The sequence below is a fragment of the Spinacia oleracea genome, chromosome 5 (assembly GCF_020520425.1).
Source record: "Spinacia oleracea cultivar Varoflay chromosome 5, BTI_SOV_V1, whole genome shotgun sequence".
Lineage (NCBI taxonomy): Eukaryota > Viridiplantae > Streptophyta > Magnoliopsida > Caryophyllales > Amaranthaceae > Spinacia > Spinacia oleracea.
The window spans coordinates 60,993,076-61,012,573 of NC_079491.1; the positions used below are offsets into that span (position 1 = coordinate 60,993,076).

Consider the following 19,498-nt stretch of genomic DNA (forward strand, 5'->3'; position numbering starts at 1 on the left):
TATTACAGTGTATCATTCCTGCACAGATTGGAAGGTAATTTTGAGCACTTGCGAGCCAAAGCCGATTATAGAAACTTGAAAGTCAAATCTCTACTTTTTTCAATCAACGGCACAGGTTTTTAATTACTCTTACTAATTACGAAGTATGTAAAAACAACGCCATTTGGTGTGGTGTCGTATTGTATGACATTATAAATCAGAAGACGTTCTTAATAACAATAGTACAAACTACCGATTTCGTTTGGCTAGAGAATGTCGTATCCAAAACAAAGCGACATAAAACACTCGGTATAATTACAAATTAGATATACTTAACTAAATAAACCCAACAAATTTAGTTGCACTACATTAACATCTGAGTAATAACAAAATTAGTCATACTACATCAAATATCAGAAGGCTAGACACAATAATAAAGAAAATCAAATTAAATCCGTCACAATTCATAACTAAGAAACTGGTGGACGAGCTTAAATCCACAATCCAAATTACAAAACTGAACCATCTATTATATTATAATAAAAAATCACCCATCAGAAAAAGATTGTGCTCATCCTCTGTAATCTACACATTACATTGGCCAAGGAAGATGCCCACCGGAACTTTCGCCCCAAAATGGGCAATTGCAAGACAGACAAAAGGTTTAGAAAAAGATGTAGCGTCTCAAGGTTTCTCTCTGGAGTTAGGCAACTTCTGTTTAGGGTATGCAAGATTACAACAAATGTAAAACAAACACAATTGTAGGGAAACAAAACAAAATGCCGATGGCCATCAGCATTATGACAGTCAACAAAAATGACGGAAATTTGATTTGGCGTACCTAGTACGGTATTATTTGCATATGTAGCTAGTCCATTAAGATCTCTATATAACCTGCAATAATGCATGCAAGCTAGTAAACTGCAGAAATTATGGTTCTGACAAATCATTTTCACTTACAGAATATCAACTGGCATCTGCTATTAAGAACAGGTCTCTCTTATGAAACTTCATCAAGAAAACAAGACCAGTAAAAATGACAGTCTCATCAAACACTAAAATGGAATTTCATTAGTATGGACACATTATAATACTCTTAACTTATATTACCCTTAATGAGAGGCTCTCTTCTACATCAAGAAAAGCTAAGAATAGGACTATAGCTTCCCCGCCACCTAATTCTAATCAAGCAAACAACAAAACAGTTAAAGAGAGCTTCAGGAACCTGAGATCGATGATACTAGAAAGCATCTCATGGATGCCTAAGCTCACAAACCTGAACCTTGATGTTGCTGCCTCGAGCACTTTGTTATGTGGTTTTCAAGCAATATAATAAGTAGGCTTGTGTTTGGAAACGGTGCTATCATGAGTGGCTAAGAGCTGCAAAATACCAGCTTCAACTGTTCAATCTGGCAGGGCTTTTCATCAACAAAATATCTTCCACTATACAGAAAGATGAGAACACCATATGTTGAGCTGATTATCTATGAGAGGCCTTCAGAAAGAGCTTCAAAGAGCAGGAGCAGTAACAGAGAGACTCAAGTACGTCCCTTTCCTGTATCACTGCTTTTCTTTACTTGTTTTGAGGTTTTTTAATTTGGGTTCATGATTATTCTGGAATGCTTGCTATTCCAAGCTAAGTTCTAGTTCTCTTTTGAGAAGAAAATGGTACTACAGAATGGCGTTCACGTGGTTATTGACTCAAACTCCAACAAGGGTATGAAATCCTTACCTGACAATTTGATTTTTACTATAACACCTCAATTATATTAATCCACACATTTGTACAGAAAAACCATAAAATTAGGGGAAAAGGGACTTGGAATTTCATATTATGGGTTTATTCCAACATTACCACATTAAGGTATGTCAAAGACGATCCTGATACAGCAACTCAAAACACGTAAACTTCAGTCAGAAAACCACTCTAGAGTTTTTCTTTCAGACCTTTCCTCTGTGTCAGAAAATCCCCAAGTTACATCTCTTCCTAGCTTTAAGCATATACAGAGACTACAACTCCAACAATCAAGATCTGGCATGGGCTTTATCAGCATAATTTCTTAGAAGAAGCACAAAAAGAAGACAGCCTGGAAAAAGTTTGTCATACAAGCTCTGGAGATGATAAGACAGGATCATAGAGAGTTCAAGGCCAAATATCCAGATTCTTAAAGCCAGGCAGGCAAGCAGCCTGCTGGTAAATTGATTACTACAGAAGTTGTAAACTTGTAAAATAGCACCTTAATTGATTCCTGTCCCTTTTCTTGTTAGTCTAAGCCTGAACTTGTACATTTACCAGTTTATAAATATTTCAATAACAGCACTCGCCAACTGGCGATGGAAGCTATAGATTCTATACATGAATAAGACAATTATACAGCTAAAGAAAGCATGCAGTCACCAGATCACCCGGAGTAAAAAAAATCTGTAAATCATACAGTTTAACAAAACAAAACAACAACAAAAACAAAACTTACATTATCTAAATCGGTGTAGAACATCATGAGCTGGTTCATCTTGTTTTTCTCTACAAATCCAGAGCCATTCAGCAGCTGTAGTACTGTTTAACAGATTAAAGTTCTTGTACAACCTAACCTATAAAGTGTTACTGACATGGGGCCTCAACCACAAATTATTCTCACACTAATACCCCAAATTTCCTCTCAAAAGACTACAAACAACCCTAACGAGGATCAACCATCACAATCAACACATCTTTTTTAGGTACTAATTGAGGACAAAAGATCTGTCAGACTTTGCTCAAACGGTGCTTTCATGGCTTATAAGACAAGCTTCAATAATACACTAGTTTAGACAAGATCTACTCCTAGAGAAAAATATTGTGTCGACTGTTTGTTCTATTTCTATGACATGCTAGCTTACAGTTTACAAACAAACATCCAAATTGACACTCGCATACAGTTTGATGTCTGTAAACTGAATTTCCAGTTACAAATTCATCCTTGTCTAAACATGTCAAATACTTGCAAGTTTGTTAGATTAAATAGGACCAATTATCCAAATGCAACAACTAATTACCAAGAGGTACACACTTAACTGCTCAACAACTTCAAAATTCACAAACTGAAGAACAGACTTTTTCTAAATATATATCAACCAGCCAACTTAATTTTCACCCCCTCCCCCCAAGGAGGAGGGATGATTCTTTAAGAAGGAAGCACACAAGAGAACTGTTTGCAAATAAAAATAAAAAGGAGGTGAAAACTCAAAATTAATATGCACAACACTGTAAGAAAAACACATTTCCCTTATCTCCTATAGTTCTTCCCACTTTCTTTCTTTACCCTTTCTTCTGATCTCTTTTCATTTTTCTTTCTTTCCCTTTCGGGGGGCACAGCTGCATGGTACATACTTTTTACTCTTGCTGATCTTCAAGTCAACGCCTCACCAAACCTTGGCTAACTCTTTTTTGGTGCTTTCTCCGTGTTCTTTTGTTTTTTTCCCCTCCATTTTACTCTCCTTTTCTTTTTTCTCTATCTTCCCTTTTCTTTTCTTTTCTTTTTTGCAAGATGATGTGAATAGAAACGTATTCAGGTAAGGCAATAAGGAAACCCCATGCATGGTGAAGCTTAGTGGATGGAAGCCCTATTTAAGGTGTTAACTAGCAAAGACCAGTTCGATATTTTGGGCTGCCTTATTATTGCAATCAAAACAAATGCAATTGGCTATTTGAGCCGCTACTATATACTACTCTATCAATTAAAATGATATCAACACTTGTTTCTGAATTCAAATCATACCCAAAAGAATCATCTTAGGCATGTCTATCATTGATATCTAATGGTTCATAAAGGACTGAAGAATATTTCCACATTATTTACAAATTTCAAGCAAAATAATAGCATCTTTAACTGTACAAGAACGTAATTAAAAGTGTTCCTGGAACTACCTTAGAAATCAATCATATACTCAGGTTGTAGCCAGGAGAAGAGAGGAACAAAGACAGACAGAAAACCTACCTCAAGCAGAAAACTAATTATTTAACATAACTATGGCAAGAAAGATAAATAGGAATGGCGCATCTGACTGGTTGCTTGCTTTTGCAAAAATGGGGTGATGAAAGAGTTAATCAGCGATGAACTCTAAATAAAATGAGAGAACAAGGGACTTTTATTCCTTGTTACCGAATTTCTTTGCAATAAGAGGGCGCACATCATCAACATCAGCCATGTTCTCCAGGAATGGAACTAATGACATTAGCTCATTGTCTGATCGGTCATCAAACCAGCTCTTTATAGGAATTCCATTATTGATTTGTAACCTGAAAACCTGTCAGCACAACAGAGATGGTGTCAAAACACAAACACTGCAAGGTTGTGATCATGTAACTTGACCAACTTCGTGGTTTTCCATTCTTATGCATAACTACCAATCTTAAATTTGTCGCAGTACCTTCTTTCAAAATTATAATGGAAGTTGATGCCACAGTTCATCAAAAAGTGAAAAGACAGCATAGCCATGCAGTACACAGGATACCCCCTACCTCCCAAAAAAACACTCCTGTATGACTCTACCAGCTAAATTCTCATCATTCCAGTTAATTCAAACTTATGATTTGAGATTTTTTTTTTTAAAAACCAAGCAGAAACATAAAAGTTATTGCAGAAAGAAGGGGTAAGCAGCAGGATATGATCTCACACAACATAACTGATAGGAGAAAGCGGTACATGAAGTACCTGAGGGGAATTATCTACTATCAGAACCTTAGCAAGATCAAGACCTAACACTGTCAAGTCTTTAGTATAACTTCCATCAGAGAAAATGCATGATTCCCGATAAAGTCGACCAGAGATAAGCTTCCCATCAGGATCCAGTATGTCCAAAAGTTGTTCTGCATATATGCTTTGACTAGCAGTGAAAACAATAATTTCAAACATCTCTGCAACTTTCTTCAAGAAAATCCGGAGGTGAGGTCTTTCTTTTACATACACAGTATGCTCCTTCATGTTGAAGAAAACTGCAAAGGTAAAATCTGCATCCTCACAATGTTCCAATGTACTGTGGACAAGGGTTTCTGCAACAAATGGAAGTCATTGTTAACAATATACAAAGTGAGATGACAAGTTAGGAACAGTGTTGCTTTGCATCCAAATTACTCTTTGAGTAGGAGAGGCATGCTAACTGCACAGGGAGATTACAAAGAAGAGCCTATGATTAATCCCACTGCAGAAAGGGTCTGGCAAAAGGTCTAGAAAAACATAACTCACCCTTACTAGTCAAATAAAAGTAAGTACATGGTAGAATTAGCCAAAACCATTAGGAATTTACAGTCCAGTTATCTAGGAAAGCCAATAATCAAGTTCAGCTAAGATCCAAGAAATAAATTCAGCGCTCATTTGCATGATTACAGTCACGTGCAAATCATTGAACATTTCGGAAAAGAAAAGGTCATCCGATGTACATACTAAAAAAACAAGCCTTTGGCATATCGACAAATAGAAACTCACCATCTAAGTCAAGTACTAAAGTAATGGGCTTTCTTTTCCGTGATTCCTTTGGCAAAATAGTTGGACGAGTACTAGGTACAACCTCTGACAGGTCAGGCAAGTTTCTAATGAAGGAGTGTGGATCAAAATATTGTGCCACATCTGAGTCATCACAAGATCTACGATCTGCTTCTTGTTCACCAGGACGAACCTGATGGATAGCTAACAAAAAGCTTGAGTTATCAGAGTCCATCCTCGCTTCTTCAGCTGGTCGTGAATGTAGAATTTCACTCAACTCCACAGAATCACCAAGGAAGGGAAAAGTTATGTGTCTTTCGTTACCGTCCAAGAAGATGTTAGACGCTGCTGCCTCATGCATAGGAATAGTGAGCTTCTCAGCAATATCACCACACATGAAACTCGCATCAAATGTTGAACCTGCAAGAACCATGTCCGAAATGTAGAAATCTGATATGTTGCAAGTTCGGTAGTCAGATGAACTTCCACTATTACCATCACTTTCATCTACCGTGCTGAAATAAAATGGATCTGGATGAATATTAGCTCCTGTGCAAAAGAACAGTAGACATTAAGCATTCAAAAACCACATGTTGTAAACATAAAAATGAAGATGGGCACATAGAAATCACCTATGTATCATAATGAACCAACCCACCTCTCTTAACTAACAAATAAAAATATAATTCTTTGAGCCACGAGTGGAGGTAGAAGCATAAATAAGGTTGTACAGACTATAGCCTGCAGAAAAAAATATCCTATTCATTCAGTTTGCTTTCTTGCTTAACTGGTCATTTTCTTATCTAGTTAATGGGTTATGTAAATACAATCCCACTATTGTTAGATGTTCTGTAGAACCTTTTCAATGTGCACTAGACTCTAGACATCATTACAATATTGATAACTGAGTCAAATATTGCTTGCCCAACTGTGATATACCAAAAGTTGATTGAGTAAACGGAAGAAAGTAGAATACAATATAAAAGGAAAGCACATCTCAGCAGCCCGTGACATGAAGAAAAAATGCCAGAAAAATGCCAAAATCAGTGAGGTGTACGGTTGTACCTCCATTACTGTATGGATTTTGAATATCCCGAACATCAAATTTATGAAAGGCAGGGGAGAAGATTGTCCCAAAATTTGTGGAGCATGAGACTGGGGGTAATTCCTGCACAGAAGATCATTTTTTTTATGAAAATTTACATAAAGAACATATCAGTTGCAAGGAAATCACATTGTATCCAACCTTCCGCATTACGTATACACTTACATTTATTATTATGATATCCAGATTGGATGAAAGCACATTAGCAAAAGTAAAAGTAAGGACTTAAAAAAAGAGGGACAAACACAGAATAACAAGGTTTCGCCTTAAGCCTTATGGACACGGAGGACATAAGAACTTAAGAATGCTGTTTTTTCAACTCATATCATAGTGAGTCCGCTTCACCAAGTACTCTAAATCACTGTTAAGTACACTGCTTAGACTTGGATATGACTATCTGACTGAGGTGTGGATCCAACAGCAATGCATGGAAAATTATAAACATAATATTATGAGGAGCGCAAACTCTACCTCTGAAAACATTGATGAATCCTTGATTTTAATCAACCCAAAAACTATTGTCTTGGCATCAAAACAGCAAGGAAGAATCTATATATTTACGTTTATATCTTAACTTTAGAGTATTATTCTACCCGACAGATGGATCTACATATGTTGTCAAGTATTTGTCCGATAAACTTCCATTCAACAAGGTCCATAGATATAATTAAAATCAATTCGTGATGTAAGCATACTTCAGCCAGCTTGAAACTGAATTATATCTCAAGATCATAGAAAGTAATTAATTACAGAATTTAACAAGGTTGCCAGGAAAATTTTACAGATTTCTGATACAGCAAAGCTTGTGGTTCCACATTTTTCTTTGCTTATTTATACTTTTGAGCTTGATAAGGAAAAACAACTAGAAAAACTTTATTCACACACGAAGCTCATATACTTCATGCCTCAAAAGGTGGACTGGGCCAGCAATTGTAATAAAATCAAAGTAGTGTAAGAAGAAGTTACGTATATATCAGCATCTATAGCAATGCCTACAATTGCATTAATTTAAGCAAGAAAGGATTAGTATAAAAGAAGGATTCTTGGACTATGATTTACCATTCCCTCAATCACTGCAGAATCATTGAAAGAGATGGCTAGCTGCTTAAAGATATCTTCACTGCTTTGCAATTCATCAGAGTTCGTAGCTTCAATATTTCCAGTGTCTTGGATATTTACTTCACTGTTTGGTGATACTGCACAAATTATAAATAGGTGACAATGAGTATTTTGGTATACAATTAAAATTTAAAAGTGATTCTGAATGAACGAAAACAGGAAAATGTGTCATTCTTCTCATAAGGTGTTCCATTTCTGAATATGGTTATAAGACAGAAAACAAGCTATTATTACAAGGCCCAAAAATTAAATTGAAACGTCTGAATTTTGCTATATGCTTTCGCGAAAATATTTGCTATTAACAGGAACAAAAATATAAAATGTAAACAAAGATAAATTTGCAAACTATCCAACTGTATTACCTAATTCTCTAATCAACCCACAAACCGCAAACCGAAAAGGCGAATTCTAACATGAAAATGGTACAATTTTGGTCTAATTTAGCAAAACAGGCAGCGAATTGCCAACTTGTATCCAATCTCATATTAACGAATCAGGTAACAGTATTCCAACATCTCTACTTATTGAAAGTGTAATGAGAAGTGGAGAACAGAAGTTATTGATGAATATTAATTCATCTCTAAGGACAGAATCTATCACATATCACACATGGGTCACAAGCTAAGATTTCATTGTGAGCAGCTCATATTTCACACATGAGCTGCACAACTATGTATATCCCGTAGGTGTCTGGGGCAGAACTGCAATGTTGGTCAAATATCTCTTCAAGATTACATTGGCACCAGCACACAGTTTAGTCTTTAAACTTTTCTGATGACAAATAATTCCATCAAAAACTCACATCTGCATTCTAAACTGCAAAATTATACTTCGACCTAATTCTCCTTCAAATCTCCGGCTTACAAAAATAATAATAAAATAAAAAAAAACAAAAAAAACCCTATGAGACTCATATTCACTAACCTTTTGCCAATCAAGTGGCTATGAAAAACCAGCTCTAGGGGATGTGTCTTTAAACAGGAATTATGTAAAGTTATTTCAAACTATGACAAAAGAAATAAGTTTTTCCTTTAAAAAAGTACTCTTTTATGAGCAATAAGTATGAAAATGTGTGCCAAATTAAACTTATATTTGGGTCAGCTTCCACGGGTTTTCTAATACTTTCCTGAGTACTCGCTCAAAAATTATACACAATCAGACTCAAGGGTTGCTTACCTTCGTGGCAGCTCTGACAGCAAGTGTCAGCTTCAGCTGCTATCTGAGAAGTCTTGTCATACGACTTTTTGGATATTGTGCTTGACTTGTGACTTACTCGCAGACAGGTTTTCTCTTTCACACAACAAACACTTGACTTCATCTTCATCCTTAGTGATGGCATTTGCTCTATGCTTGAAATTTTGAGAGCCTTTACTGCGTAACATCAATGGGGACAATGCACCCCAGTATAAGTTTCTATCAGCCGCAACAGACTGCAAAGAGACATCAATGGAAGTAAGCAACGAAGGACACGAGTCGATCATTGATAACCTAAGTAGTTAGTAGTGATAATAAGGTTCAAGAGAATGTTTCAAAACCATTTCAGAAGCTGAACAGCGTGAACAGCTTCTTTTCCTTAGGTCACTGAACTAGCTAAAACCTTACAATTTAAACCAATTCCCATGAAAGTAACATAAGCATAAAAACATAACATTAGGAGTTTTAAGAGCATCAAATCATCTTCTAGCAGTGAAGTAGCAGCAAAAACTACTAAGACTGTTAAGACCACAGATCATGGACACAGAGTAGAGGCATGCAGGGATAGCGGAGAGAGAGAGAGGACAATGACTAAAAATGTAAAATCAATATGTCCCCCGTGTACATCGATGTAGTAATCTACTAATCTGCATGCAAAACACAAAGCAATTGGGCAGGAATGCAGGATCTCAATTATTGGTTGCTTAACATGGTTGAACCGTCACCTCTTTCACATAATAATACTCCCTCCGAACCTAAATGTTATTCCCGTTTGTCATTTTACGAGGTTATTAAGGAAAAAGAAACATTATAAGATTAACTATTATTAATGTAGTTTTATGGGAAATTGTTGCTTTTTGATTCCATTTTCACAAGAAAACAAAATAGTTGAACCAATAGAATTTAAGGAATAAAAATGCCAACTCATTAATCCATCCAAACTTAAATCAACCAATGAGACTACAAGGTTTTGTATTGATAAACCAATAGAATTACAAAGTTAAAATTACAAGGAATAGATTAAAAAGGAAATAAAAGAAATGGGAAGATTATTTTGGGACACTAAAAAAGGAAACGGGAATAACATTTAGATTCGGAGGGAGTATATTTTTTCATAATATAACAGTATACACCCACTTAAGAGTTACGATAAGTTACTAAATTAAACTGCATACTACAATTTTACCAGATTGTCCGCCAAAATTATGAATCTATCCACTTACTATAATATTCAATCTATGAACTTGTCCACCAGAACTCAAATTTTTCGAAAGGAAAGATGAACAGAAGGACAACTTGAGTTATGCCAAGTAGTCTCTAACCAATTAGAGTCAGAAACTACAACCAAGAATATTACCATATTGTGAATTAGAGGTGGGCAACAACACAATTGTGCTCAAACATTAAGAAGGAGCCTCAACCACACACTTTAACCATGCACAGCCGAAAAGGGAGGGAAAAGAACAACAAAACTGTCCATTGGAAAGCATAAGAATTCAGATCAACAACTTCAAAGTAAGACGGAACAAAACTCCAGTAAAGTAAAAATCAAGCCCAACCCCAAAACCGGGAAAAAAAATTAAATAAAATTTGAAGTAGCAGAATCTAACAAAAATCGCTTGCTTAACCTACTAAATACGGAGTACATCATCAATTATTACTTAATTCAATTGGAAACACAACTGGAAACACGGAACATAACCAAAAATCAATAAGAACACCCCAAATTAACATCCAATCGACAAAAACTAAAACCCCAAACCCACAAAATCAAACTGTAATTCTTCTTTTCACCTAATAAAAATATCAACTGTTACTCAGTACAACAAGCAAAACTAAAATATCAACAAGAAAACCCCAAATTAATATTGGATTCACACGAACTAAACCCACAAAATCACTCAAAGAAATAGAAAATTTTATTCAATATACTTCAACCAATAATAATTCATCAAAACACTAACAATTTCATTTAAAAAACAACATAGAATTCACGAGCTTAAAATTCAAAAATTCAGCAAAATTACAAGTCAACAAAAAAAACATAATTAACACATTAATCAAATAAATAAATAAAAAAATAGTTGAGCTAATGATTAAACAAATTAATCGACTTATAATACTAAATAACAATTCATAATTAAGATTAACTACTCAAGTAATAATTACCTTCTGTTCTTGAGTTTCTCTCTCTAAAAAATTTTTCTCTTTCTTTTTCTCTTTCTTTTTCTCTCTCTAGGATTGAGGAGGAGTGAGAGAAGAGAAGACTTTGAGGGGTTAACTTCGAGTTAAGCATACAACTAGGGACTCACGTTTGAATTTTTTCACCGTTAAGGACCTCATAAGTTTTTTTTCACCTTTAAGGACCTCATTAACTTTTCCGGTGAGTTAACTACACCCTTAACTCAAGTGGTGGGCCCCTAATTTAATAAATCAGTAGACACTAATAAGTTAACAATTTCTTAATTCTGTTTAACACTAAAACGGTTCTCATTTCTCTAAAAAACGAACGTTTCTCATTCAACATCACTGTAACAAATAGTAATTACACAATTCCACAAGATAAAAACCCATGAAAAGGAAGAAACTCCATTGTTGCCTACTGCAATGCATCCTCACCATATTGTACTTCATTCTAACCAAAAACAATACAACCTTTCTTTTACTAAAAATGCTTAAACAATACAACCTTACTTTTACTAACTAAATAAGGTTGCACCAACTCCGTATCAACTCCGCATGAACTCCGTATCAACTCTGTATCAACTCATAGCGCACCAAAAATATAATCCTTGCAAAACAAAATTAACACTGATCACTTGTTAATATCTGATCGTTACAGTATAGAGTAACAAGAACAATTTGTCACCACTTATGAGATTATACTCCCTGGAAGTTGGGAAAAAACTATAGGCAAATGCAAAAGTTAACCACTTTCTATCCCTATATGCACTTAGATACTAATAAATGTCATCAATCTTGATGAAGCAAGCAAGCAACACGATTAACTTTCATCAAAAAATTAAGATGGATCAGTTCTCTTTTACTATGCTCCAAAATTGAACTATTAACATGCATGATACAAATTTACCAAGAAAGACAAAGTGTTTATCATAAATATTCTAAAAGGAACAGGGACTGTAGATTTATACTCCGTAGTAGTAATTACCTTAATTTGTGCTCAAATATCATGCAAATCTATCTATATAAGGAACTTTCCTTCGATTCCCTCAAAAAAAAAAAAAAAGGAACTTTCCTCCGAAGTTAAATTTGATCTTGTGCTTGTTTGAGTTCCACTTGTATTGATGAACTGTAACAATATTAAATATATAAGATATACTTCATGTGTTAATTTATTGATGTAAATAAAACATTTGCATAAATTAGAGAGGTTTTTTATAAAACTGACCATGGCTTGCCTCTGGACAATTTCACTTCGCCACCCACATATTTCAAATTTGGTTTATTGATCCATAAATCCATTTTCCCCCGTGATGTAGTATAATACACTAGTATTTTATGCACGCGATGCGTGCAGAATTTTACAAATATTAGGGCACTCAATACGTGCGATATTAAATTGAAACGTCACATTATTGCATCTAATAACCTCAAATAAATTTTGGACATTTTCTAGTCCATTTACAACCCGGGTTTTGAATGCATGAAGGACAAATAAAAGTGTGTTTTTATTTTTTACCAACTTAGACGTCATCAAATGGATGAAAAGAAACAGAAACAGAAACAGAAACGCTTCTAACAATCAGTATCGAACCAAATCCTTGAAATCACAAAATAACCAAGGCTGCTTGTTTCAAAAACAAATGTATAAATTATTATAGGAAATAGTCCATTCCCACAATAGTTGTGGAAAGGTAACAAAAGAACAAAATATAAATTGATTATATCATTACAATCAGCTTCACAAAATGCCAGAACTTCTGCCAGGCTCTGTTAGGTACTAACACAGTTTATAGTTAGACTAACTTTCCCGATACTGCCCAGTTGGGCAATGTTTGTACTGCAGAAGAGAATGACACCCTTTGCAGTCTATCATTCCCTTTTCCCCAAACTTTTTTGTTTTCTTGCTATTTTGTTCATACATTTGGATGAAAATGACATTTCTTTCATTTTTTTTCCCTTGGACACACCCATATTATTATTGTTAATTTAACATTGGGACAAAAATATTTAATTTTATTATATTTTTTCTCCTTTTAATGATATGAATAACTAAGTTGTGTCATGTTCGAAAAGTTCGAACCCGTAATGAAAATTTTCTGGAGCCGTCACTGCCCATACTACTCCGTCGAATATTAGCAAGTACCCACCCCTCTTTACAATTGATGAGTTCGTCTTAGTAAAATCAAAAAGAAATCCTAATTAACCAAAGAAAAATTCAATATGATTTCAATAAATAGTTATACAACACAAACAAGATGATAATTTATGCACTTTAATAAATAATTAGCTGAAAATTCAGCATATTTCATTCAAAAGTTCCAAAAACTAAAAACCCTAACTATACCCACCAAAAAAAAGGTTGAACTTTTAGCCAAAACAAAACAAATTAGTAAATATGATGGTCATACCTTGTTTTTGATCTAAACATCAACTGCAATTTCCTTTTCAATTTCGTAATCGCATTTAACAACTATCTTGAAGATGAGAGTAAACGGAGAGAACGTCGTGTTTAGCTGTTGGAGTTTTTTTTTTTCTTTTCTGGATTGGGAAGAGTTAAACAGAATTAAGAAAATAAGAAATTGTTAACTTATTAATTTTTACTGATTTATTAAATTATGGGCCCACCACTTGAGTTAAGGGTGTGGTTAACTCACCGGAAAAGTTAATGAGGTCCTTAAAGGTGAAAAAAAACTTATGAGGTCCTTAACGGTGAAAAAATCTAAACATGAGTCCCTAGTTGTATGCTTAACTCGGTTAACTTCTTCTTCTTCCGAAGTCAGGTGGTCTGACTTTTGTTGAAGAGAGAGATAGACGGTCAGGATTTGATCTTTCTGTAACTAATATTGTCCAATGGGATATTAACACGTGGAATGTTCTTAGAGGTCAGTGGTTGTGAGCTGACACGTGCTGTTTCGCGGAATGAGAGGAAGAGAGAGAAAATTGAAATAACGCGGCTGAGAACGGTGAGAAGAAGAAGGGGGATGTTACACGCGCGTACTCGAGCACGTTGGTAGTGGTTGTTGCTACTCCGTAGTTGGTAGCTCTTTTTTCTGTGCTTAATCCACCATTTAGATACCTTTTCCTTTTATTTTCTCGTTATTTTTTTCTTTCGTATCCCCTTCAGTCTCTAACTGTTTGTCCCATGCTTTAAATATGGTTTTATTAAGAGTTTGGGTTGGTGAGATGGAAAAGAGACAAAATAATGGGAACAAATGTAATTTATGTGAGTAAAAGATGTAGTCTTATGAATAATTTTTGAAATGGAGTAATATTTTGGGGACGGACCAAAATGACAAATAAGGCAAACAAAAAAGACGGAGAGAGTATACATCTTTTCAACATTTAGAAACTCAGGTTATTTGCATTACTAGTTGTTTGATCGTGCACTAGCGCGCACGATCGCTCAAGGTATACATATTTATTTTGCAGAAATTTTACGAAAAAGCGGATATTTACAAATTTATGCTAAATGCCAGTAAATCAATTCTAATATTTGTTTTTCAAGTAATTGATAATATGAAATCATAAATACGTTGAGTCGTTGACATTGTAGCTTGAACGAAACCTATATTTACAAAAGTACTACGTGTATATCAATGACTACACCTACGTTTATAGCTAGTACTCCCTCCGTCCCGGAATACTTGACCTGTTTTCCTTATCGGGCCGTCCCTTAATACTTGACCTGTTTCTAAAAATAGAAATATTATAACAATATTATATTATTTCTCACTCCACCCCTATTAACCCACCTACCCCCTACTCCATACAAAAAATAATTAAAAATTCAACCCCTACTCTCCCTCAACCCCACATCTTAACCCACCTCCCACTAACTACATTAAAATAATACCCCACTATCAGCTACTACTTACTTCCTCCATTTTTTATTATTATTGCACCATCTACCTTGGGCACAAGAATTAAGAAAGGAGGTAAATGTGAGAGATTGACAAAAATACCCATGTGATTAAGTACAAGTTTTTATGTAAAGAACAAGTGGAGTTTGGTCCCCACCACCCATATAAGGATACAAATGTCATTTCATGTAGGTAAACTTGCCAAAAAAGGAAATGGTGCAATTAATATGCAACTTCCGAAAAAGGAAAACGGTGCAATAATTAAAAAATGGAGGAAGTATTAAATTAAATAAGTCAATTCAAGTTCCTTAAACTCTGTGCCGGTCAAACCGGGTCGAGTATTCCGGGACGGAGGGAGTATTATGTAACCTACATGGCCGTAGAATAAGTACTTGAAGGAAATATGGCTTTGATCCAAATTTGCATTTAATGTTAAATCTAATAAATGTTGTTCAATATTAATTAAGCAAGTTAATTATTCAGTGAGATTACGTGATTTAAATGCCTAGCTAGAGGCTGCTTCACTTCAAGTGGAATTAATATTATTAATGTCACAACTTACTCTTGACTGGGCCTGTAGGGTCACACAAATTGTACGTGAACGGATCAAGTATTTAGGTGAATATTATATTTAGTAAAATACTATAATAATGAACATTAAAAAATGATGGTTGTTGATTTCAGTGGGAGCTAAACAAATCATCAAAATGCAAAACGAGAATATTTGTCTTAAACAAATATGTTGCCGGAAGCGAAAATATGGTTCGTATCTGAAATATTATCGGAATTATAAATATTATCCGGATTGAAGATATTGCCAAAACGGAAATATGGTTCGAATCGGAAAATTTTATTGGAAGTAGAAGTATTGCAATAATCGGAAAAATTATCAGAATCGGAAAAATGATCGGAAACGGAAATATTGATCAAATCGGAAATATTACCGGAATCGGAAAACGAGCGCAAACCCGCAACGAGCAACAGGTCAAAGCACCAGCGCTAACCCATCGCCCAAAGCGCCAGCACACAAGCAGCGAACAGCGTAAGGAACAAGTCCCAGCGCCAGTGTCAGTGCACAAGGCACAAGGCCCTGCACGACAGCATAACACAAAGGCCCATCCCCCATGCGCGGAAGGCTGTCGCGGCTAGCATGTTGTTGGGTTGTGCACTTGGCTTGGGCGCCATGGTTACTTGCACGGCAAGTAACTTGGGCCACAAGTGTTGTGTTGGTTAGCTGTCATAAGGGATTAGGGTTTTTGGGATTCTCCTAAAATTGCCTAATCCTAATCTAGGTTTTTGGTATCCTAGGGTTTTCCTATTTCCTATATACTTCCTCCGTTCCAGAAATATCGCACCATTTTTTTACACTATTTACACTACGACTTTGGCCATTTTTTGTGATTAGTACGTAAGAAAATTTTAGTCATGTGGGGTCATAGTAGATTCGTATCGATATATATTTTCTAAATATAATTTGTTTATAATTTTTACTTGCACACGATTTGAGATATTAAGAGTCGAAGTAACAGTTAGAGGAGTAAAAGTCAACTATGGTGTGATATTTCCAGAACGGAAGAAGTATATGTATTATATGCACATAAAATACACACGAGTTTTCATACTTTGCCTATCACCATTAAAGTGAGATCCCGAATTCCTTATACCTTATATTAAGATCCTAGTTGATCGATTTTAAGGCGAATCCGAATGTGATGTGGACTATCTATAGATGGACGACGTTTGGAGTCTTAGAACTTGTTCTTGTTCGGTTCGGGAGCAGCTAAGGGAAGACACGCATCATTAACTGTATGTCAACTAAATTATGCTAATTGATTATGTGATTTACATGGATTTTGGCAATTATGGTTTTTTCTCATGTCAATTAGATTGTTCATAACATAACAGTACGTGGTATTAGAGCCTTTTATTTAATTGTATAACCAATTATTAACATGGAATAAATTATATAAATTTGCACGGAATTAAAGGGGTGAATTGATTTCGTGGCAATTAATTACAAATTCTAAGTGATTATTTAATTATATGTTCGCTAGAATTTCGGTTGTTCTGTCAATGATGGTCCGAATTTTATGATTTTATAGTGAATTCTACATGTAAACGGTGTTTTAAAATTTTGACAAAACTACTATTTTTCCGCTAAACCCCAGAATTCCCAAATTCGAAGCATAACTGTGACTTTTCGGAGGTTTTAGTTTTTTCTAATGCATAATTATATTTTTTTAATGATGTTGAATTTAATATTTCCGAATCTTGTGTGTTTTTCTTAATTTAATAAATGACCTACTGCATATAACTATCAATTTTAAGAATTAAATTCGTTACTTATACTGAAGGAAATAATGCCTTTGGTCCAAGTTTGCCTTTGATGCATTTAATGCTAAATCTAATAAATGCAGTTCAGTATTAATTAAGCAAGTTAATTATTCAGTGAGATCAAGTGATCTGAATTCCTAACTAGAGGTCACTTCAGTTCAAGTGGAATTAATATTATTAATGCCACAACTTACTCTTGACTGAACCCGTAGGGTCACACAATTAGTACGTGAACGAATCAAGTATTTAGGTGAATATTATATTCACCAAATACTCTAACACATGGTGACAGGATAAAGTCGTATCACCTAATCAAAGATAAACCTAAAATCACTAGCTAAATAGCAAGGGAAGTCAGGATCGAATCCACAGGGAAACATCGTTCTTTTCACTATTAAAATAAAGGTCTAGACTATTGGGAAACAGATAAAAGGGTTGGTTTTTATAACTATAACTACGACAATAAATAAGTCGAAAAATATCAGTATTAAAGGAATCTAGGGAAATCGGCTCACCACAAATGCAGACTAGGATTGGACAACGGACAATAATAATCAATCAATAACCATAACTAGGAAAACATGCATCTCTCGAATCTTATGGATTCATTAGGTAATTATAACTAGCAGGCTCTCGCAATGTACTAGAAACAATTCCTATCTAATAGCCACATATCATAAACATCAGATTTATACCTCTCGGCGCATAACCTAAGATTCATCAAACTCAATTAAAATAGTCCGGCCGAACAGAATTGACGAACAATTAAAACAGGCTATAGAAATTACAATCAACAATCAATAATCAAATCCAATCCCAATCATACATTCATAGATCCCCTAAACCCTAGAAATTAAATTACTCACACATATTTAAATTAAACAAGATAAACATGATTAATGGAAGCATGATCATAATCGAATAATAAAATAAAGAACGAATTACAAAATTGAATAATAAAGATAAGAAATCAATTAAAACCTAATTGAAGAACGAGGAAATAGTCGAAAGATTGAAACTTGAATTGAAACTTAAATTAAGTATTTGACAAAGTTTGGAGAATAAAAACTAAGTAAAAGTTCTAATACTAGCTACTAGAGTACCAAATTCAGAGAGAATTTTCTAAGAAAAACTAATTTAATATATATAGCTTCCCCATAAAGCATACGGAGAAAAACGAGCAAAAGTGAGGGTCGTGACCGAAAACCGGTGCCCCAGGTTTTGGGAAACCGGCCGGTTTTCGGGCTAGCGCAGCATACTAAACCCATCAGGTACCAAAAACCGGTACCCCAGGTTTGTGAAAACCTCCCGGTTTCATACCTAAAACTAAATTCCCCCTCTTTTCAAAACCTGTCGGTTTGCGTAAACCGGTGCCCCAGGTTTTGAGAATATTTTCCCGTATTTTCCATGTTTTGAATCTTGAGGCCCAAGCCTAACTCATTTGGGCTTAATTTGCTGTTTATGGCCTCTTGAAGTTGCCTAGATCATCTCGTACATGCTCGGGATCCGTGTAGTCATCCAGGAGCAATAGAAAATGGGTCTCCAAAGACCAATTATCATCAAAAAGCGGTCCTGCAACTAAAAACACTACACAACAAATATTAGCACTAAAATAGGCTCCGAAGATCTCAAATGAGATAAAATTAAAGTGCATACGGGACTGTAGGGCTATGAATAATATAAACAATATAATTCATGCGGGAAAAACCATAAATCCAAGAATCCAAATTAATTCCACATAATCAATTAGCATTATTAGGATACATACAATGTGATGCGTGCCTTCCCTAGCTTCTCCCGAACCGAACAAGAACAAGTTTAGGACTCCAAATGTCGCCCCTCCGTAGATAGTCCACAGCACGTTCAGATCCGCCTTAGATTCAACCAACTAGAATATTCTCTAAGGTTTTATGTGCACTCGGGAAACTCAAAATAATGTTAGGCAAATATTAAATTCTCTCTTGAACTTAATGTATTGGAATACTATTGAATTGCATTATAATTTGTGATCATGAACCACATATTTATAGGGTGGAAATAACGAAGTTTGAATTCTACTAGGAATCGAATAACTAAATCCATTAGGATTCTAGTTAAATCATATCATTAGAATTTTAGGTTTAATCAAATACCTAGGTATTTCAGATTTAACTAAAATATCCAAATTGAGTAGAATCAAAAAAACACGATTACTTGACAACCAAGTAATCCTAACCGGCCAAGGCATTGCTTGCGTGGCCTTAATCCCATGCTGCTACGCA

The 19,498-nt window shown here is 34.9% G+C and overlaps 1 protein-coding gene across 7 annotated transcripts; it reads right to left on the reverse strand.

Moving 5' to 3' along the window:
• Positions 1 to 320: 320 nt before the first annotated feature.
• LOC110800470 (uncharacterized) lies at positions 321 to 13,586 on the reverse strand. 7 transcript variants are annotated; one of them, XR_008921739.1, is made up of 9 exons: positions 11,029 to 11,163; positions 8,842 to 9,095; positions 7,606 to 7,742; positions 6,507 to 6,609; positions 5,445 to 5,990; positions 4,674 to 5,011; positions 2,454 to 4,266; positions 821 to 873; positions 321 to 693 (listed from the first exon to the last, which is right to left on the reverse strand). XR_008921739.1 is itself a non-coding variant. In XM_056829324.1 (8 exons), the coding sequence occupies exons 3-8, from the start codon at positions 9,002 to 9,004 to the stop codon at positions 4,108 to 4,110; spliced, it is 1,446 nt and encodes a 481-aa protein (XP_056685302.1). In that variant the 5' UTR covers positions 9,005 to 9,095; positions 11,554 to 11,650; positions 13,452 to 13,586; the 3' UTR covers positions 321 to 4,107. The 7 variants fall into 7 exon arrangements, 4 of the variants coding, with proteins under 4 accessions (XP_056685302.1, XP_056685301.1, XP_056685303.1 ...); XR_008921738.1 differs by having other exon boundaries at positions 321 to 873; XR_008921737.1 differs by having other exon boundaries at positions 821 to 4,266.
• Positions 13,587 to 19,498: the final 5,912 nt, after the last annotated feature.